Below are 24,348 nucleotides of genomic sequence, written 5' to 3'. Positions count from 1 at the left end.
TGCATCGTATTTTATTGCTGTAGCTCCCCCTGAAGGTTTGGGCTGAGAAGGTTGGTTTAAGAAACCCTTTTCTACATATCGCTTCGTTCAGAATTTCGGAGAGAGAAATACTCTTCCAGCTAAGAACTTCTCAAAATTTGGACCATCTTGTAGTTTATGGTTATAGACAACCTAACGGGTGCTCTACCAGGTCTAACTTCCTACACGCTCCGTCTAGCCTGGGTACTTCTTCATCGTTTTTGCTAGACACGTGTATTCTGTTTGTTCGGTGCCTTTTTTATATTATCCTAGTTTGACCAGATATTTGATACATTGCGATGTATCACATGTCGAAAATATTACAAGAGACAGTTAAATCGTCTAATAAATTAAACCCCCTAAACCATACAAATTCAATTTTTTTAAATAATTTTCGTAAATTTAAAGTTAAACAATTTTCTTAAATATAAGTAAATATCATTTAACTTAAACTTAACACATCCACGTCACTCTTTTTAATGTGCACTGAGTTTTACTTGTAACGTTATTGATCTAGATCAAACTGCTTTAATCTTTTTAATCTTCTGACTAAGCCATCAATATTGATGATGAACTTCTGTTGATGTCTTTGGGCATAGTCCTTGATAACATTTTCGACAGTGTCTTCGACAGTAACTTCAAGTCCTGATGCAGATTTTCGTTACGAATGTACTATGGAATATCAATAGTAGGTAGCAATAACTTATTTTTAAATATATTTATGATATTTCTATTCTTTTGTGTTTGCATGTAAAAGCCTACTATATAATGACTGGATTGTATATCTACCATACATGTAACACGTACATTTTTGATATTTCGGCTTCAGTTCTCCACATTTTTTCTTAACATGTGGCTTCCACATTAGTTTGTCAACAAGGCCAATATATTTCGCTGTATTTCCATATTGTCCTACTTGATGATTTTTATATGTTGGTTTGTGCCTGATTCTTTTATTAGTGAAAAATTAATTTTAATGTGCCGATAAAAGTTATCAATGTATCAATCAACTTGTCATGACTCTCGTTACAAATGTACCATAGAGTATCAACAATATCCCGCAGTAACTTATTTTGAAACCTTTCCGTGGTATTTTTGTTGAATTGGCCGATACAAACCCAAAGTTGAACTCCATAATTTCACACTGGTTGCAAGACTTGTTGGTAAAGTAAAATATTATTATATACTGACAAGACTGCATATAAGATATAATGAAAAAACCAATAGCCAGTATTTTTGGTATTTCAGCTTGATTTCTTCCACGTTCTTTCTTAACATGTGAGTTCCATCTAAGTTTATTATACGAAAATATTTGGGTGTATTTTCATATGGGATATTTCCTATGCTTGATTCTTTTCTTTGTGAAATTAATATGCACTGCTTTATTAATTTTAGTGTGCCATTTTCCTGTCCAGCATAGCATATCGTCAATATATTAATTAATATATGATTATTATATTAAAAATTATATATGGCAATAATTACTTTCCTTAAATAATTGCTCTAATAGTTACTAACATAGCAACTATAAAATTTTTTGTTGTTGTTTGTTGCTGCTTCTATCTATTCCAATACATCTTTAATATAATATTTTGCAGATTTACAATTTAACATCTTCTGATCAGATTCAGTCTATTTAATGAGTAAGATTGAATTTACAATTTACATTTTACATATGGTTGATGCTATTAATTTATTACTTATTCACTTTCATAAATCAAAAACCAGTTCAGGGTTTCATTTTCAGACAATTGTCAGAGAAAACGTTTGAATAAATATTTTCATGGTATTTAAGTGACACACTATTTCTTTCTATTGTTAAAACCTTATCTTGAAAAAAGAAACTACTTAGTAAAATATAGTTCTGAGACATCTTAATTGTACGAAATTAAGTCAGGAGAAAGCATAATGGATCAGTTCTCTAATATTCATGACAGTTATATCCACTCATGTTTATACTACTACAGCGACGTTTGCATATGATACCGCAATCCTTTCAATACATGAGAATCACGACTCCGCATCCGAAAAGTTGCAACTATACCTGTCTCGATTGCTTCGAAAAAATGCTTTGAGCACAGTATTAAGGCGAATACAGATAAGTTGGGTCAAGTAAACTTCACACTCAGAAAAAAATAACGATCTGCTCATCTGTGAAATTTTGCAATACAGAAATTCTACAATCAGATGACGCCAAATACTTGGGTATTTATCTTGACCCACACGTCACTAGGCGCAAACACATATGGACCATTTGGTTCACCGGCCACAAGTCACAGTTGACAGACGACAGTAAAACGGCCATCTATAAAGCTATACTGAAGCCATATGGTCGTATACATACATCAAACAGACACAACTAGCAATAGTAACATCGCAGTACTAGAAAGGTATCAAAGTAAAACGATGAGAACTTTGTTCAATATTACCCCGTACATAAACAATAAATATGTGTACCTAATTTTGAATCTACGAGCAGTGGAGTAAGAAATAGTCATATTGCTATAACTAGCCAGAATAGACAACGCATTAACCAGGTAGCTGCTGAACTGCAGGTAGTGAGTAGTAAGATACTCCCGCCTCGACAGAAAGAGTATATCAGATCTAGCATCAAGATTCACAGACAGAAGATGAAGGTGGTATTAATGGGCACACGACTCACCTAAAGATATATCAATCCATGAAAATCTAACTAAATATCAGATTATTGTTTCAAGGAAACAGATTGCTGCAGTAGCAGGATATATAAAAAAATTAAGTGAAAATAAATTGCTTTTATAATAGAGTAATTATATTTTAGTGTATACAAGAATATAATATTTAATGTAATTTAAAAAATTATAAAAGAGATCATCATAGTTTAATAGTTTCTTGATTATTAGTATCGTTAATTGTTTTATAACACTAGCAGCCTTATCTTTGTACAACAATTTATTGATTATGAAAAAGCTATGGTAATAGTTTTAACTGACCTCCTAATTGTCCTTCTGGAAATGTTTTAAAATAACAAAATCATTTACAAGGGTTACCTTTTATACAATACCTCGAAATGTGTAATCAAAACAATCTCTAAAAACAACATCAATAATTTATAAAGGCTATGATATTGCATAACACCTTTTAATTACATCTGCTATTTAAAAGTGAGAAAAATAATCTCAACGCTTAAATAACCCAAAACAAATATTCATGCAATATTAATTGTTTGCTAGTCATATTCTTGATGATATTCTATGGCTATATGACACAATTTAATAAATTAATCGAGTAAATGAATCTCCAAAAATCAAACAAGTATCAGTATATTGATATTTATTCCATATGATTAAGTATATTTATGAGTTAACGATATCGAAAGCTAAAAAAAATAATGACATAAACAATTTCAGGATTTAAATAATAATTTTTCAAATGAATCATTAGTCGATAATATTTTCATTCAAATTACTGTGTAATATTGTTGTTATAAAATTAACCCATGTATTATATTAAAAGTTATATTCAGTTAAATCAAATTCTATAAAATTAAAAATACGTTATGTGTAACCAATTTTATCAGTAAAACCAAACCAATCAGCAGTGATTAATTTCAGAAAAGGATCACATCCAATACACTCAGGATACACATATTGTAAATATTGATTTTGTTATGTTTAATTAAGTTATCTCCGAGGGTAACTTAAATATTGGCCTTCTTAGTGTATCTCATACCTATATGTTAAATTTTCACTGGCTGTATGCTACAAATATATTAACATTATTTTTTCAGGATATATTAAAAATCATCGTACATCCGGTCATGTACTATACATATGTACATATAGTAAAAATGACTTTAAAAAGACAGTAAGAACTTGATATTAATTTACGAAACATTTAGAGGTAAAAAGAAAAATACAGCATATTACTTATGCATATTACTTTAAATGTTTATATTATATTCATTTTAAAATTTAATATTAGGTTTAAATTATAAATTAGAGGATATAAAACAATGAACCTTAACTATGCCGTGAACTATTTACTAAATTACCACATATTTGAATATACAGTATTACAAATGTATTATATATAAATAAAATTCACAATATACAACTAAAATGAACAACTTAACTTTATTGTAGACACAGTCCTTTATACTTCTCACACTAATTACTAACTAATTACAATTCAATAAAAGTTGCAATAGAAAATTTCCAATAAAGGAAAGGTTAATACATTTCATGGAAAAACAGCTTACCTTCTAAAAAAACACCTCTATAATTAGTGAAATCAAGGACTCAAGTACCTAAAAACTCAATCATGTTAATATTTTGTGTTTTATTTTAGTATATAACCTTTCAACTATCTTCTTTTATTTCTGCCTAGGTCTGCTTTTCTCTTCTTTGATATTTAAATTCTTTAAGCAATTTTTTTTTCTTTATCGTCCTATGGCTTCCAACTTAGATTGTTTAACATCTATATTATGGATCCGACAAAGATGCTGCCGAAATTCAGTATTTATGGATACTAAAATCATAAAATTGGAAACGCAGAGAAGACAGATGATACTTCTTGTTATCGACTTTAGTTGTGCAGCAAGCTCATATTGAAATCTTTCTTTCTCTTGCTACCATATATGTCATATTACAAACTTGACATATTAAATTACTTTCACTGCAAAATTTAAGTCATTTAATTAATTTATCCTATTTGTAACAACTGAAACGAAACCTATCTTTGACTCTCCATATTCGTAATCCTGTTATAACGTTGAAATGTTAACCTGAAAGGTTTTTTTTAAGTAAAAAGTAACATAACAATATAACTTTAAAAATGCCATATTAATCGCTTTAATAGTTAAACAAATAAATGTCCAACGTTTAATCATAGCAATACGGTACATCGCCATTTCTTTTGAGAAACACTTGGCTTACAATACCATGCAGTATTGCCAAATCTAAGGGCAAGAATAAACTAAAAATACGTATCTCCTCTATTTCTTTTCAAAACAAAATATAAATTCAAAGTCAGAAAGTCTTGTTAAATATATTTTTTTCTAAAATAAAATACATACATAAAGCAAATAGCGTAGCTGTAATTTGGCAACATCGACTTTTAACATTTCGGCTTGCGCCGACGAATATACGAATAGTTCCGAAAGTAGCCGAATCTTCAGACCACGATAATTTTTAATGTATACTTATTTTTTTGATCTCTAAAGTGGTAACTAGTTAACTACTTTAATCATGTATACCGTATTGAACACTTTACACTATTTTCTATAGAATTGATACAACTGTTCTAGTTAATTAGAGAAACAATAGATAATGTTACTCTTGAGTAATTCAACGCTTAATAGTTAAACAAATAAATGCCCAACGTTTAATCATAGCAATACGGTACATCGCCATTTCTTTTGAGAAACACTTGGCTTACAATACCATGCAGTATTGCCAAATCTAAGGGCAAGAATAAACTAAAAATACGTATCTCCTCTATTTTTTTTTTCAAAACAAAATATAAAAGTTAATGTCAGAAAGTCTTGTTAAATATATTATTTTTCTAAAATAAAATACATCCATAAAGCAAATAGCGTAGCTGTAATTTGGCAACATCGACTTTTAACATTTCGGCTTGCGGCGAGCAGAATGCGCCGACGAATATACGAATAGTTCCGAAAGTAGCCGAATCTTCAGACCACGATAATTTTTAATGTATACTTATTTTTTCGATCTCTAAAGTGGTAACTAGTTACCTACTTTAATCATGTATACCGTATTGAACATTTTACACTATTTTCTATAGAACTGATACAAATGTTCCAGTTAATTAGAGAAACAATAGAAAATGTTACTCTTGAGTAATTCAAAAATCATATCAGATGCAAAGTTAAATAACATTCCGCAATATTTAAAAGGAGATAAATATACTGAATAAACATAAACAATTGTTTTAAGGATCTAGAGTCAAAGTTTCATGTTCGAATTCATCCAAGAGTAAAATATTCAGGTTTCGACTATCTTACTGTTATGCACCATGAACTTCTTCAATTTAGAATCAGAATCACAATGCTATCGAACGCACACATGATACATTAAGTTATATATTGAAGGAAAACGATAGCAAATAGTAAATTCGTCTACTGGTGTCTGGATCATGACAAATTCGATCTTCTGATTTAAACGTTTTCCAAAATTTCCATCGAGTTATTTTAGAATTTATTTATCATCAACTAGGTTTTATGTGGGCTAGATCTGTGGCCTCAAAAGTACGATCCGCAGGGCATTGAACTAGCAACTGCTGAGTAATTACTCAGAAATAAATTTAAAAATTTATTCACATGTTAATATTTGAATGTTGACAAAATTCATTTAATTATGTAAATCTATAAGAAATATCAAAATACTATTCTAAGTTATATTATTCTCGAATCGGAGTGATTAAATAGTTTATAGTCCGAGAGTATTTGTTATTGATTTTCCTAGGTTTTTAGTTGACACCAGTTGCCTCTAACTAATGGCAGAGTTTTAGGACTTAAGAAGATTGAACGCTGTAGTTTGTGATTTATTGTTTTGGGTTTGATTTATTTGTAGAAGTTATCAATGTATCATTCTACCTTAAACAATTTGTAGGTATTTATATTTATCTAATACAAAGGTTTTCCGCATGCTAATGGATGAACTTCAAGGATGAGGAAAACTGTCCGATATACAAAGTTCATAGTCAACAAGCTTACTAGTTGGGAACTTATTGATTATTAGGCCAAACCAAAAATTTGGATATAATAGTTAGACGAGCGTATCATTTTTTGTGGTAGTTTTATTAATATTAGCAATATATAGTGCAACGATCTTAACATTAATATGTTAATGTTGCTTAAATAAAGCAATATGAGTTTTATTCTGACTTATTTTAATTTAGATGATTGTTTTTAGATAAATTATTAATATTTGTCAAAAAGATTGCGGTCTTTCATAGTTTAGCAATATATAACGTTAAAATGCTGAATGCTAAATGAGAGTAATAGTGGTTATACTATATTTGTTATACGTATTTTAACTTCTCAATTTATAGATCTCATCTATAAAATAAAGAGATATAGAAAGTCCTCCTATGTCTAAATTTTTCGCCAAATTTTGTAGCTCTTAATCACCCGAGGGCCTGTTGAACGAGTATATTTATTACAAGAGATATTAAAAAATAGGATTTTATTAAAATATTTTATTTGATTAGTAGTTTTATATTTGCAATTAATACAAAAAATTTCAATATACATCAAAGTACACTATGTGATCTGACAACTTATAGTTAGTATCCAAATCTATAAATATTATATCATTAATAGTTGGATAAAGTTTTAAAAATCTGAATATATTTTCAATCACGTTTTACGGTTCTACGGGATTAGTATCGATTGAAACTCCTTCATTAAAATTCGCAAAATGAACATCATTTTCACGCTACACTTCTTGATTTAGTTATAATCTGTATAATTTTATCGATTAACTGAATTGGGGACAAGGGTTTCATTCTATATGTGTAGAAGGATATTCATGAAAAGTTCGCTTTACATCCATTTTTTTGTTTGTTAAGCAAGTGTTGATATTTTAAGAAATATTTTTAGTTTTTTTTTTAGATAATACGATCGTCGAGTTACAATGGAAAAAACTGCCTAATGCTGTTGCTGCTTTTGTTTACAAAGTCATACATTGCAAGATCTGATGAGTAAGGATGTTTAGATATCAAAAGATGAATGCTCTTTGATCCTGATTTTGTTTTCAACTAAATACTGAAGAGCTGCCGCTACTCTATGAGAGAATGCTTTATTTTGGTGTGATATAATTCTTATTCTTGGTACTTGAGCCGAAATCATAGACAAATGATTTTCAATATACCATTAATGGTAGCTGTCTTCTGTTCCTTAAATTAACTGTACCTCATTACGCATATAAACCTACATATTGCCCAATGGGAAAGAGCGATATCTCTTGGTAAAATGCGAATTATTAATATAAACATCTGTTGAACAACATAACCTAATTGTTGATTTTGACACATGTCTACATAAAATGACACCTCTCCATTTTGCTTTATTCTTATTCTTGGTACTTGAGCCGAAATCATAGACAAATGATTTTCAATATACCATTGTTGGTAGCTGTTTTCTGTTCCTTAAATTAACTGTACCTTATTACGCATATAAACGTACATATTGCCCAATGGGAAATAGCGATATCTCTTGGTAAAATGCGAAGTATTAATATATACAACTGTTGAACAACATAACCTAATTATTGGTTTTGACATATGTCTACATAAAATAACACCTCTCTATTTTGCATTATTGACATATTAAGTGTATACAGACGATTTGAGGACAAAAAAGCTCGAAAACAATGAATGTTAAGACTTATTAGACGGAAACCCATACCAAATTCTAAAAGAATTTTCAAACATCTTTATGCAATTGATAAATCAATTGTTTCCAGACCTCAATATATTATGGAAGAGAAAATAGGAGGGAATATAGGGCTACCACAAGAATTGGCCAAAAATGACATATCGAACCGTTTCAACACTGGTTTTATTTTCGCGGTTGCATTACTTGTCAGGCAATAAAAATCTTGCTTGGCTTGTATAAAACCTAATAAAAAGTTTTTTATTACCATGCAAATGTCTTTTTTTTTTGGTAAACACACGAAAACATAAAAAAAAACCGTATCATATAATATACCATGGAATCTGTAACCCCCTTTGATCTGTTTGGTATAGTAAGTTGCGGTGACTTGCGATTCAATATTTCAATTTTGATAACCTTCCAATTCCAAATAACATTAACTTTAAAGACAAATGAAGTAATGGATATTACTTTATTTGTTTTAGTCAATACGAAAAATCTATTCTTTCAATGCAAGTTCTTCTTCATAAACTTTTTACCATTTTCGATCAATTTCCTATAAAACTTCCTTTAAATGAAAATTGTAAGGAAAAAAATAATATTTTTTCTTCACAATTAAGTCAGGCCTTAAGCTGGACAATTACGTAGAGAAACACATTTTCTTTATCCATTTTTTAGCATATTAACACTGATTTGATTGAAGAATTTTGTATTGAGCACAAAACTTCCAAGAGGACATAGCGTGTGAGTATGTTTACTAAAACTACACATAACCTTCATAAATACTGTGCTAATTCAAATCTTCCCAAAAGGGACCCTGTATATACAGATGACTCAATTACTTAATACAAACTCATTTGTGTTGCTTTATTAAGTAATTTATTTATTCTCAATAATTATAGCTTGATTAATATAATTTATATAGCTCCATTCTATCTCTCGATTAATATAGCTCTCTTTTATCTTATTTTTCTCAATAGAAATATTTAATTTAATAACTTTATATTATTTGCCTTATTACAGTTATTTCATTTTAGGTATATACGTTATTTTTTACTTAATAGAAAACACTTAAGTATAGATTATTATTTTAAAATAATACCAATAGTAATTATATCAAAACTAGATTACGTTTCCATGTTATCAACAAAATAGGAATGATGTTTTTAAATAAGAATTTTGGACTTTGTTATCAGAAACATATGACTTAATAGAATAATATATTATAGATAAATATTTTTTATCTAAAGAATCAAAAATTAATATAATATAAATATATAATAAAGAATAAGAATGTAGAGGTTTAGATTTTATTTTTAATATATGATAAACATATTGATATGATAACATTTTACATGCACAAATTTTCTCAAGTTTTAACTCAAATTTGCTGAAATGAATTAACTTTTCGAATCCGTACTATTTACATGATTTAAGTGCATTGATCCATTCGGAGATATTAAAACCGAATTGGAAAAAGCTTTAACAGACATTCCAGAAATCGAATTTAACAATTGTATGAGGACGAAACTCTTTTTTTGAATGACTGAAATTATTAGTATTGCTACATAACTATGAACCTCGGTCATGAATTACCTCATATGAGACATTAATGTCAGGAAATTAGTAAAACTTAGCAACTGGTAAATAAATAAGGTGGACATTACTTCACAGGACATTCTCTCGGTTAGTCCACCAGTTTTACTTTTTTCTGGTTACATGCAAGATGCTTATTCTGTACCAAAATGTTCACTCTAAGTCGGTAAATTAGAAAAAACGTCAACAAATAAACATAAAAAGGTTAGTAAAAAAACTTTTGATTTTACAGTAGTATACCATAAATAATTATTATCTGATTTCGGATTATTAATTGCTAGATTAGATAGGTGATTTTTAAATTAAATCGGGACAGTGTTAGTTATTTTTCAAATAATTTTACTTTTCTTAGGAATGATAAATCTATATAAAATGATATTAACATAAATTAATGTTTGGTTACCTAAATTAAATTGATGGTTTCCCCTAGTTCTTTAAATGCTGATTTTCTAAGTATAGTTCCCTTATAGGAAAACACCAATTTTGCGTCAGGAATAAAGCCATTTCTGTTTTTATCGTGAAGGACAAATTTACTATCTGCTAAGAAATATTAATAAATATTATAACTAAGAAAACCTAATCAAATGTTGTTATAATGTTTACCTTTTCCATCAACTTTTGTTGTATTGACGCTATACTTCATGATATCCTTTTAACTAGAGATACATTGTGATAAGCATAATATATATATATATATATATATATATATATATATATATATAATAGTAAAATAATTTTAATACTGTCCTGATCTGATACTTTTGATCCTTGATGTTTCCCGCGTATATAAATCTATTTATATCAGATAAGATTAAAAGGGTATATACGTTTTATTGTAATCAGACATAATAGCACTCAAAAACATACTGTAGCATAAAAACGTAGTTAATAGTATAGTTATAGGGGTTTCCACGATGCAATACTTTTTATTGTTATTAAATTTGCGAAATTAATTTAATATTATGCAGCTTTATAACTACATTGTAATAAAATTTAATTCCTGACATGTTAAATTAATTAATACAAATATATTTTTTAATAATTTCTGCATTTATTCTATTACAAACTAATACAGTTTTGATATCAGAAAATCTTTCAGTTCTATTTTCCACGATCTACATCTGGTGAAAGTAATTAAATAAATTATATTTGAAGTGCTACCCCACCCGCTGTATTCTCCAGACCCTGTTCCTACTGATTATTATTTGTTTCGAAATTTAAATCGTGACCTGCCTGAGCGATCCTTCACTTTTTCTAATAATAAAAGAAAATGTATGTATTGGTGGATAGCGTCAAAAGATACATTATACCTTTGAAATGAAATCCAGGATGCACAATAGCTTGGATAAAATACAATGTACTAATTTTTCACAATAAAATTTAAATTAAAAAAATGCTTTAAAACTAATTTATAGGCCTAATAAGATGATCTCAATATTAAATTAAAAGTTGGTAAGCAATTACCTGCGCTTATTATTTGAATCAAAGAAACGTCCTTTGAGTGGGTATGTCTTCCTTCACTTATTCGCTCAACTTCATTTGATCTTTTACATAAAAAATGCGTATACATCGTTTGAGATTCACAAAGAAAGCTCTAAAAAAGTGCTAATACTTTAAGTAAAAATTAATCTGGACGAAGACTAAAGTCTATACTGGCTCGTAACTAACACACAAGAGGGTCATTAAATATCGCCACGGAGTCGAAGGGTAACTGGTAGCTATTACGTATTTATGTTTCGGTTAAAGCACGAGGTAAGAATGGATATATCATATTTTGGCAGCGAATTTTAGACAAAAAGTAAAGTCTGGTAAATAAAGGTAAATATTTTTATATATAAATCCTTCGAATGTGCGCAAATTATATTTAATATTGTATTTAAACAGAATCAAATATTGACTGTATAACACCTTTTATATAAGGTTAATATTTAACAGTTTTTTCTGCAATTTTTTTCCATTTTTCTAGCAACATTGCGTTACCGTGTCGAAAAAACGGTATTTCAAAATCGTGTGCTAGCCAAGCCGTACTACATTAATTTGAACAGGTAGTAATCAAAGCACTAAATCAAAAGCGCTTTATCTGGTGAGTACACCGGCTACTCGCCCGGCTATTGTATTGGTTTTTTCAGTAATAATAATTCATTCAATTTGTGCAACTGATGTCGATGGACATTTGCGGGCTCCTCTTTTTCCTCCGTTGGCTGGTAAGCAATAAAACAACGATGTTGACACGAAATGGTCGAAATGGTTTGTTCGAATGCCCAGGTCGTATGTAACAGTTTCTATCATCAAGACAAAAATACGCAAATTTAATGTTACACTTTGGAACAGGTGAATATGCTTAAACACAACAATTACTGGTTCCCTTTTTTGACACAAAAATCTAAAAATTAAAGCAAACTGAACGTTTATTTTATTTATTTTAGATTCTCGTTATTAAGTGCGTTTCGTTGAAATGTAAATAAACTTTTTTCAGTGCTTTGGAAGTTGGAAGAAAAGGTAGTTGAAGGTTATCAATTACTGTGCCAAGATTTTGTCAACCCTGCCCCATCGATTTCAACATATGAATACTGGTTTCGAAGTGGTGATTTTGATACCGAAGATATAGAACAGTCTGGGCAGCAAAGAATATTTGAAGATTAGGATTTGAAGAAATTACTCTGCGCGAAATATGGTCGAAATATGGTCGAAATACGAACAAGGACACAACAATGGTATTCTTCAGCATGATAATACCTGTCTCGACAGCGCTTCAGGTTTTATGAAGATGAAATTGTTTGTGAATTTTGCTGCTATTCGCTAGAACAAATAGATATTGTATCCATGGCAAACGTACTAAAAGATACCATACTGATTATTTGAGGATAAAGATGCAAATGTATTTGACAGGACTACCAAAATATTCACTTTATTTAATTGATAGTCGTAACACAAAGGCTTAAATTATATACATTTGATGATGGATGCTTGATTTTCTGAAACATTTGGCAGCGCCGAAACGAAAGAGTGTGTCCAGTATTGTACGAAATTACCTTCTAGTAATTATAATTTTGGAGTTGATTTTCATAATAGCCGTACATCTTTTATAATGTCATACGATTTTCATGTTAACAACTTATAAGTACATATAACTATATTTCAATAAATACCTTACAAAATCTGTGCTTAGGTATGCTTCACGTGTAAATATTAAATTTTCCCATGAATTCCTAAGCTAAATCGCTGCCTAGTTTCTTTTACTTTACTTGACTTCAGTAGTAAATACTTAGTTAGTTCAGATAGCAGTTCATTTTATTCTGTCTGGTTGTCATTCGAACCTTGGAGAAATATCTATCGACTTTATATACACTTTTAACTAAATTCATCATATTATATTAAATATAATTTATCACATTATTTGGTAACTGAAAATAGAACAACATTAATAGGGAGTCACATACCAAATAAACAAAACAAATGAGGCTTAACCATGAATATTATCACAGTGTTATTTACCTCGATATTACGTTATCGTTATTACGAGCAGTCTTACATCTAAAGGTACTTAAAATAGTAAATACTTACATTAGAATGGCCTTATTGCTGTGAATAAATTACGGATGTTCAAATTATATCGGCTGGTTTGCGTCTTGCAAGATTTAACCACACTTATCCATCATTTTTGGAACGAAAATACACAACTTGTTTTGAGTAGTTCTTACTTACAATAGAAGTAATTATACATTCGAATGTCTAATCATAACAAACCGTTCAGTGTAACCAAAACAACTATGTCACGTGCACATCTGTTTCAATGATTTTTTTTGCATAAATAACTTTAATTACGGGTAAAATAAATACGCAGAATTGTCATAAAGTAGTTTCTCAAATATTGTCATCTAACTTATCATCAATTTCTAGTTCTCATCTATCTTACTGTACAATCGTACAGATCGACATTTGTAAAATAACGTAAATAGCTTCTTGAACTTATTGAAATACTCCATGAACAATGGAACAAAGAATCAGCGATCTCAATAGTGGATTTTATAGGATAGGATATTATGAAAAAACATTAAAATATATACATTCCAAATACTTTCAAATGTAACAAAGTAATATGTACAAAGCGGCTGAAACAAAAATGCATACGAACTTCCGGTTCGCCAGATTCGCCCAACTTGCCAACAGGTCGTCCTAGAAGCGAACGTTTCCGACAAACTTGCCGAAATGCTTTTCGGCGAACATTTGTGCAGACGCTTTGACGTGCCCGTGCAAGAGCATTGTCTATGAGACAAATAGTTTCCCCGTTGAGATACAGATGACTGGAAACTGGAACGAATCATAATAAAACCGCCGGAGAAATTGTCGTTTAATTTCGTATTTTACTCGGAAGAAACTCAGCTTCCGAGAGATCTAGAGTAGCGGGGGTGGCCTCTGTAGCAGGATGGAACTGACGGTAAAACAAAAAGGCTTTGTTTCGGATAGAGATGAATGAACCATTATTGTACTGAATAAAGCGATGAGCCTCATTGCTTTTTAATATTAACTACCTAATATATTTTTCAACAAGCAGTATTTCAACAAATCGAAAACACTGAAAGAGATTCGGAGCATTGAATTAAAATTAAAAATAAGCACGGAAGGTAAATTTTAAAAATATCTGAAAAAATAAAATTGAGCTTGTAACTGTGAATTTTCGTTATATTAATATTATATTCTTTGTACATTATGATAAAAACACATATACAAAGTTTTATTTACTTTTTTATTGTATTTTCATTTAACTTTAGAGATTTCTTTATAGATTGTAAATACTACCTCCTACTTTTCTACATTTGGAACTTTTAATGTTAGATTTTGTTGTATCTAGGAGATAAAAATTTTATTCGATAACATTTCAACACATAGGTGTTTATATTATAACTGCTTATTCGATGTATCTTTTACCATAGTATTAAGTCCTTGTACATATTTTAATCATTTTTTAAAATCTAATAATAAAAAAATACTCTTCTGGACTAACACATGGATTTTTAAACTTGAAATTGTCATAGTATATCCAATTTTCATTGCAAAATTGCAGAAAACTTTTCAAATTGCTATGTTGAAGCTATATAAAATTGTCATCAAAATAATAGCTTGTTGATCATATAGAGTCGTTCCACTACATTAGAATAGAACAAGAAGCATTGAAGTTTGGCTTGTTTGAAAATTTTCAGACCTGGAAGGATTATATTGAAAAAACTGAATCCTCCTTTCTTAAGGTTGAGGGTTCCTATTTTGATAAAAATATGACCACTTATAAATTTGAGTGTAACCGATTACGAATTCATAAGATTCAGAAATTCATAAGATTGTAACAAGGAGTGAGAGGTGAGAGTTATCAAAATCAAATAAAAATATGATTGCAGCCAAACTAGCTGCAATACAAATTGGTAAAATTCCATAGGATGTTATATTGGATGAAACCCGAGATGTCTTAAGCAAAATTCCAATATTAATTTTGTTGGCCCATAAACATTTATATAATATTTAGAAAGCAAACTGATTGAATTTCAAAGGTACAAAGCATAAAAGTGATGCTACAAACATTGAAATATGGGTAAATAAAGTCAAAAATACAGGATGCAAAATCCTAATACACAATCTTAGTTTTCAGATATCTACCTAACTTTAAAGAAAGAAAATTTCATATTAATCATAATGAATGAAGCATAATATGTAGCCATGATTGTAAGCGTGTTAGAGCTGAATTCAAATTATATTTGTGACCCTATTTATTGTTTTATTTTCATTTTACCTTTTAGGATTAAAGAGGTTTATAAAAGAATGAATAACATAAACTTTACTATAAGCTTTTTTACATAGTCCACAATAATGAACACAATAAAAATAATTATCAGATTTGACGCAGTGATTCTGAAGTTCAATAACAAAGCAAATTAACAAATTACAACGTCAGAATGTTGCCACGTCAACTCTGAGTTTTGGTTCATTTTGGCTTCCTCATAAATAAAATTGAAACTAAAATAATATTATCAAATATAATTTATTTCAACATAGTACATCTATTGCATATCTTATCGAAGGATTTAAAATTACAATTAATTACACAATTATAATAGTTTGTAGATTAGGATTGTATTTTATTATATTTACATCGAACTCTTTTCCATTCCACCTGTGAGTATTAATCCAGCTAATTAACAATTGTATAGCTAAGTAACATATATTATTTTCATTAGAAAGCATATTTACTTTTTACGTTTAATTCTCGTTTCCTTCGGTCCGGTGTTTCTGTATTTCTTCTTAGTTTTTTTTGTTACTACCTGTATACATATTTCTTAAAACAACTAAATTTAATCACTACAGTCTCCCTAATGCATATTCCATATCTGCAAAACAGTTAGTATCCTTTCGATCCTCACACATTTTAACCAAATGCTCATGTATATTCTGAATAATTACACGCATATCTATGCACATAAATCCTTGAACCTCTACAATAAGATTTCCTACAGTTATCGCATATTAATTATATCTCACCTTTAGTTATTTTCACTCTCATCACCCTGTCTTGGAAATGTTCAGCATTGAATCATAATCCCATATTCAGAAAATTTCATTAAAGTGATTAACTAAGCTGTTAATTTCCAAACTATCTAACATTTGTTCACAATTCATCAAAACCCAAATTATTATTTATCATTCCTGTTTTCAGCATAAAGAGCAATATATCTGTAATGAACTATTAATAAATGTTATGACTAATAAAACCTAATTAACTGTTGGGAAAAGGTAAAAGTTGGAATAACATTCAATCAGCTTTTGTTATCTTCTTCAACTTTTGCTGAAATGATGTTTTACATCCTTCAAAGAGCTGCATATCTCTAAGCTTTCTATGGATCCTTTTCAGATTAACAGTTTCCTGAAATAATTGTATTAAATTATGTTTATATTGAAAAAAACTCTCGCTGTTTTTTTACATTACATTTTGTATATTTGATCTATGATAGAGCTAACATCAAGCTGATATTGATTCGTCACCTGCATAACATGAGGATATTTTCCTTTCGGTGAATCCAAGATTATATATTTAATTTTTTCATATTTATATTTCAGAGACTTCAGTGTGTTATATTTTCAATAAAAACCACAGCAATTTATTATTTAACAGTTAAAATGCTTACCTCTCAATAGAATTTTACTGACCAGAGGGGGCCCCTATTCTCTCGTTCCTGTTCGAAAAGCCTCAGCAATTTCAATCAGAGTAATAATAAGCAGCGATTTAATTTTTCTTAAGACAGAAAAAGCATTAAAATAACGTTTATCACTTTATAATCTGTAGTTTAATATTTTGAAGAAATTTGGAGACAACCGGACGACTTCTGTAGGATGTTTCAGTTACATGTTTAAACCCATCAGACAGCATTGTGTCTCCTTTTAACTAGAATAAAATGAGAAAGAAAATAAAAATGAATAATTCTAAAGCGAATATACGCTAATAAACTGCGGCTGACTATGCTTACCTTTCAATAGAATTTTATTGACCAGAGGGGGCCTCTATTCTCTCGTTCCTGTTCGAAAAAACTGATTAGAGAAGCAATCTGTTTTGTCTAGCTTCGGCATTTTCAATCAGAGTAATAATAAGCAGCAATTTAATTTTTTTTAAGGCAGAAAAAGCATTAAAATAACGTTTATCACTTTATAATCTGTAGTTTAATATTTTGAATAAATTTGGAGACAACCGGACGACTTCTGCAGGATGTTTCAGTTACATGTTTTAACTCATCAGACAGCATTGTGTCTCCTTTTAACTAGAATAAAATGAGAACGAAAATAAAAATGAAAAATTCTAAAGCGAATATACGCTAATAAACTGCAGCTGGCTATACTTTAAATATATTGATAACATGGGTTCGCTATTATTTTGAGTAGACCATATATATTGTGTACATGTATATCGGAGATACATATTTTATATAACAAAACGAATTTTGTTTCAGGATTGGAGGACGCCATGTCGAAAAACATCCTCGTGTCGGATCCTACGGTATTAGCGGCACGTGTTCTGGCGATGAACGCTTCAACAGGTCTATTGGTGTACTGTACATGGTGGCAACGACAGGGGTTGGAGATGGGCGGGCCGAAAAAAGTTAAGGAAACTGTAATGGAACTGGGCCAGAAACCGAGCACGGAATTTCCTTGGTAAGTCCGGACGATCCGACAAGCGATTTCGTCGAATTACATATTCAAATAAACGGTATCAGTTGAAAGGGAATATTTCATGAAAGCGACGAACGTTTTGGTAATAAATTATTTATTTATACGGATAAATTTCCTAAGTATAATTGAAGAAAAATTACGTCACTGAAATATTAAAAGGTTTCAGAATTTCGACTCTGAACAAGCATTGATTATACCATTTCCTAAATTTTACAGATCATTTTCTTTACCATGTAATTATGTCTAGATTGTTTTTATAGTAGCAAAATGCAGTACCATTATGTTATTTAGTGCCTTAGTTCAAAATCGAAACAAAAGAAATATAATATTTAAAGGAATTTACTTTTTTGCAACGGATATTTAATTAAATATAATTATATCTTGACTATCTATATCTTTAAGTATCTATAAAAGGGAAACACTCCCGTATTACAACACATGTGAATTTGCAACTTAAATACAGGAGATGGACCATATCAAATTACCACTTGATATATACACAATATTAATTTAATAATAAGATGTTACGCTACAATATGAGTTTTAAAACAACTACAGATATTTACGGAATGCATTCGTAGAGTGTCTGAATAGTTTCCAATGAATTGTTGACTCATTGTACTACCAAGACATCTGCCAATTGCTTCATTAATCTTGAAGATGGAAATCCACTATCTGCTATAAAATTTCCTACAATGATTCGATCGTGTTGAATTCTGTTGATGATTGTGCTGACCAGAAGAGATGTTTGATATTAGTTAAATAATATTCTTATACTTATCAAATTAAGACTGGAAAATTAAGATGTTTAGCTGTGTGCCGTCTGACGATAATCCTTAATGGTCGTGGGTCTGTTTTAGTTAACTTTAGATTCCGTCCACTATTCCTTTTCATCAAAGATGTTTTACTATGTTTCGTATATCTTCGTATTGGATTTACGATTGATTCGTATTGGATTGATTTCATATGATTGATTTCGTATTGGATACTGTCGCTCATAAAGTGTTAAACAATTCAGCTGCTTTCGTCACACATTCCGGCTAACCGAGCACCTTGTTTTGTCTGACTCTTACTTTCTCCATAGTAGTAAACGTTATCGTTATTGACAAAACTGATTTAACACATGAAGGTATTTTTGTGACTGACTGTTCGTGAGTGTAACCGTATGGTTTTGAAGACGAATATTGAAAAAAAGAGACGCCGACAATGCAAAAAACAGTTTTTGTTACATGTGTGAAAAGTACATTCTTAAGTCTTAAGGAATTTGGACGGGTGAACAATATTCCATCAAGATACATATTGAGTAAACATCTCCTACCTTGGCTGAATAGAACCAAAACATATTCCGAAAAGGAACATAAGGAACATACATACAAGCCATATATTCATCATGAGACAAATATTGTGAACAGTAATGAAACAGATATATCCAGTCTATTAATTTGGAAAAGGCATTTGACAGAGGAAGAACGAAAACATTATTGGTTATATTAGAGCAAAGAGGAGCAAGTAAAAAAATTGTAAAAAAATAAAGATATATACAGGGTAAATACAGATGCCGCTATTGCTGACAATATGAAATCAAAACCCAAACAGGGCTAAAACAAGGCGGAAATTTAAGACTAAACCTGTTTATAATATCGATCGATGGAATAATAACAGAACAGATGAAAAAATAGAGAAAAAATGACTACATATAGGGCCGGATTAAATACAAGCAAGTTAAGCAATCGCGCAGAAAATAAGAGTGTACCTAAGAGAATATAGATTGGTAATGAATAAAAACAATACGAAAGTTATGGTGATGGGAGAGCAAGAAGTAATAAAGATACAAATTGAGGGTGCAAAAATAGAGAGTAAGTACATTTAGGTATATGGGCAAGAAACACAAAATGATGGAAGTCAAAAAATGGGAATGAATGTAAGAATTAGAAAAACCATGAATTTATACCTCGCTATAATTAGCAAAATTATACATGAAAAAGATATATCATAAAGAAATAGTATGGAAGGATACAAGACAATTTACAAATCAAATCAAACCTTTGTGTTGAGAGAAATGGATATTGTCAAAACTAAGAGATCACAGTAAGGAACAAGCAGCAGTAACGAAATAGCTTAGAATAGTGTAACAAAGATCGACCGGATGAGAAGTCAAGAAATACGAACAGATCTTAATATTGAATCAATTAAAAATGCATAGAAAGGAGGCAACCCAATGGTAGACAGGTAAATAATATCAGGAAGGACGGAGAGGAAACTCAGAACAGTAGAATTTTTTATTACAAACCAGCAGTAATCTGCTAACATTTTAGCATTCGATCTTTCTAGATAACGCTCTTCTATCTGTTTTATATCGTAGTGAGTGTTCACCTTGTTCATCACTCACCATTCCAAGATTAGGCGGAAAAATCGAAATGAAAATGCAAGATATGTATTTTAAAGATATTCTGCAGCCCATGCTTTTAAATTTTTGTAACAAATCATTGCCTAAAATGTCGTAATTTTCAGCTAGTAGATTACTTAAATATCCATCAATTACTTTCTTGAGATATAAACAAGCGGCTAACTCTTTCTCGAAAAGATTTTCATCGAATTCATTGTTTTTTACTATTTTTATTACTAAGGAACGTACCATATCAGTTGACAATGTTTTTAACTATGAAACAAGGGATTGAAAACACGTAATTTTATTTATGTTAGAAAAATTGTGCCATACAATGTAGTTGTGCAATATTTTAGAAAAACTCTACATATTTTTCAGGTTCGTATAATATAATACTATAGAGTAAAATAAAATATTATCCAATAATATTACTCACTATTCACAGAATAGATCAAATTTTTAAAATATTAAATGATTTTTTTCTGTAGAAAAACATTAGTAATAAACACGAACCAATCCGTAATTCTGAAAATAATTAGTTGTTCTATAAATTGATCGTATAATTAAAAACATATTAATCAATAATATATTCATTGAAATGATATGATTGAAAACATTTCTCGATATAAAATTTAAGATTTTATTGTATCTTACACAAAGTTGGCATTGATAATATAAAAATTAATTTTTAATTACGTTCGGAACGATTGATTATGATAAGATTAAAATCTAACATAAATAATGATAACAATGTGGTAAAAACATTTCCTAATTTAAAAAATATTAAAAGATTTTTTATAACATCATTCTAGTTAAATTGTTTTGTAAATTACCATATTTTATAATAGTACAAATATTATAAATGCTTTATAAACAAACTTATTTAGTTATCTAAAGTCTACAAATGCCCATTTTATCTAATTACACTTTACATTAATTTGTTATATATATTTTTTTATCATCACACAGAGGGAATGGACAAAATAATATTAAAAGTTAACATATACACAGTATTTATTTACTAATAAGATGTTGAGCCAACATTTGCTATTAAAAATGCTGCAATTTGCTGACTCATTATTGTATGAAAACATCCGTCAATTGCTCCAATGATTGTTGTTGAAGATGGAAATTTACTCCTCACTCTCTCCTTACTCTAAAACTCTATAATGGTTCAAGTATATAAATGACTCGTCATTATGCTGGCTAGGGAAGTTGTATGGTGATGTTATGATGTTCCTTAAAGCAAGACTGGACTTTTTTGGCTGTGTATGGAAGCATTGTCATCTTGTAATATGGTATTGTTTGGCAGCAATAAGCTAAGCCATTTTGAAACCCAAAAATTGATTTACGAAAAAGGTGTCTAATGTAATATAATATAATATAGGAATAGAACCCGAACTATACAAAAACTAGTTCATTATTTTAGTGAAAAATTAAATTTAAATGATGTTGCTACTTCATTTTATCAGAAACAATAAAAGTATGTGCACTATTTCTAGTAAGTTCTTGATATTCAAACAATATAGTCTTTGTCTATATTTAATTATTTTCAGGTACGAAGATGCTGATTCAAGCCCAACTTTACGCTCACCGAAATTTATCGAAAGTCCACCGAATGTCTCCTATAGAGGCTGGTGGACATATCCATATTACTCTTGCTCAGCACGCCGATGGTTGATGTCGTACAGTGTACCAATTCCACCACCAGGGAGAATGGGGTAAGTACTGGCGTCTAATAGTAAATAAAATACAACAGCTATAGTTTCCAATTTCTAATTAATGTCGATAAACATTTAAAGTTATAAAAAATTTGTAATCATGTACATCGGAGTTTAATACTAATGAAGTAAAAATATCTTGATATCCAATATAGTACGTTTATTGCATCTTGCATATATTTTACTAACTTTTCAGTTTTAAAAGACATTCATTAATAAGATTGCATACGATATATATTAATCATAATATTATCCTTCATTTTCAACAAGTGTTTTACATGTTTCCGGCAACTTGACAACACCGTGTCACAATAACGTTAATAATGATAATAATAAAACAAATTAATAATATTGATTTGAGAGATATCCACCGATCCACTATTTGAGCACATTTTGAGTTGTCCTTCACAACACTAGTAATGTGTGACTGCGCATTATGATGAGGACGTCTTTGTATCTCTAATTCTATACTCTGGTCATCTTGTTTTTAACAACACTTCAAGCAAATGGCGTCGAGATATCTGCAGTAACAGTTTAATTCGGTTTCTGTAGCTCGTAATACACCTTGTTAAACCCGTATGTGTAGCAAGACTTTATGGATATAAATATTCAATTTCTGTCTCCATTTTCCATCAATTCAAATTCATTCCCTTCAAATATACATGTCTTAAAATTTTAAAAAGTCGTAGGAAGTTTGAGATAGGTCTTCGTTCTATAACTTTTGGTTCTCCATATCGTCCTTTATCACTGAAATTTGAAACCAAAACCTATAATTGGAATCAGAACCTACGAAGTAACATACGTTCCTAAACGTATGTTATTGTTTGCTTCGGCAGCTGATTTCTTTAAACACAATAAAAATAATGAATGTCGAAAATTAAATTTCGAGCATTCCATGATTAGCGTCTTTATTTATATATAAACTGTTATTTTATGTAGAAAAATGTATAATTATAGCACAGATAATACGAAATATGTGTAATTAATTATTGAAATATTCTTTCATATAACAATTAATTGCATATAACAAAAGACAACCTAAAAATACATAAAAGCCATTGAAGTTTTAATAAACATAAATGGTTTAATTTAATTTATTGATTACTAATTCTAAGAACGCATGAGAATTCGATTATTGTCTCATGTCACAATGACGTAACTAACAATCAACATTTGTTGTTAAGGTTTCTAAAAATATCTGTACATACTGGAAATAACTATTGATTATTATATTTAATGGCACATTAACTTTGTGATATATGCATGTGTAGCTGTTAAGATATAATTCTCAAATAAAACATATTTAAAAAATATCTAATTGTTATTTTGAAAGAATTAACGAGTTTTTTTTTTCGTCGCCATATTCCAGCGCTTATCTCTGGCAATATCTAGCTACACTCATTACGTCAAACGTTTTACGTTACGTTTACATATTAAAAGGTACATATTAAAAGATTAATTAAATACTGTATCTGTATTTAAAATAGATGCTCAAGTCAAAAATTGTGTCTATTTCAATATAAATAACATTGATCAAAATATTTTCCACGCATATGTATATAATACAACTTCCGGTCGGCCATATTAAAACACAATTTTTGTAGTACGATTTGTCCTTCGCTTCGAAATAGGTCTCAGTTTCGGCGATCACCTTTTCATTCGACGAATATTTCTTCCCAGCGAGCGTTCGTTTGAGATCTGAGAACAGGAAATAGTCGCTGGAGGCCAGTTCTGGAGAGTACGGTGGATGAGGAAGCAATTCAAAGCCCAATTCATGGATTTATGCCATCGTTTTCACTGACTTGTGACACGCTGCATTGTCTTGATGAAGAAGCACTTTCTCTTTCTTCAAATGGGGCCGTTTTTCGGCGATTTAGTCTTTCAAATGGCTCAATAACAGTATGTAATAGTCGCTGTTGATGGTCCTTACTTTTTCAAAGTAGTCAATGAAAATTAATCCGTGCGCATCCCAAAATACTGTCGCCATAACCTTGCCAGCCGACTGTTGCGTTTTCCCACCCTTTGGAGCGGGTTCATCG

The 24,348-nt window shown here is 29.9% G+C and overlaps 1 protein-coding gene across 3 annotated transcripts in view; it reads left to right on the top strand.

Annotated features, from left to right (window-relative positions):
• The window catches only part of LOC143206585 (putative G-protein coupled receptor CG31760), a 337,104-nt gene that overhangs the window by 154,017 nt on the left and 158,739 nt on the right, over positions 1-24,348 (top strand). For all 3 annotated transcript variants that reach the window (XM_076419193.1, XM_076419192.1, XM_076419194.1), the window contains exons 5-6: positions 17,983-18,184; positions 22,145-22,309. In XM_076419193.1, coding sequence (XP_076275308.1) covers positions 17,983-18,184; positions 22,145-22,309 — 367 coding nt within the window. The remainder of the gene's footprint in view (positions 1-17,982; positions 18,185-22,144; positions 22,310-24,348) is intronic.

The sequence above is a fragment of the Rhynchophorus ferrugineus genome, unplaced genomic scaffold, assembly GCF_030347505.1.
Source record: "Rhynchophorus ferrugineus isolate W39M unplaced genomic scaffold, kcgeb_rfMv2 rfM1, whole genome shotgun sequence".
Lineage (NCBI taxonomy): Eukaryota > Metazoa > Arthropoda > Insecta > Coleoptera > Curculionidae > Rhynchophorus > Rhynchophorus ferrugineus.
The sequence above is the reverse complement of the archived record's forward strand: the minus strand, read 5'-3'. Positions and strand labels throughout refer to the sequence as shown.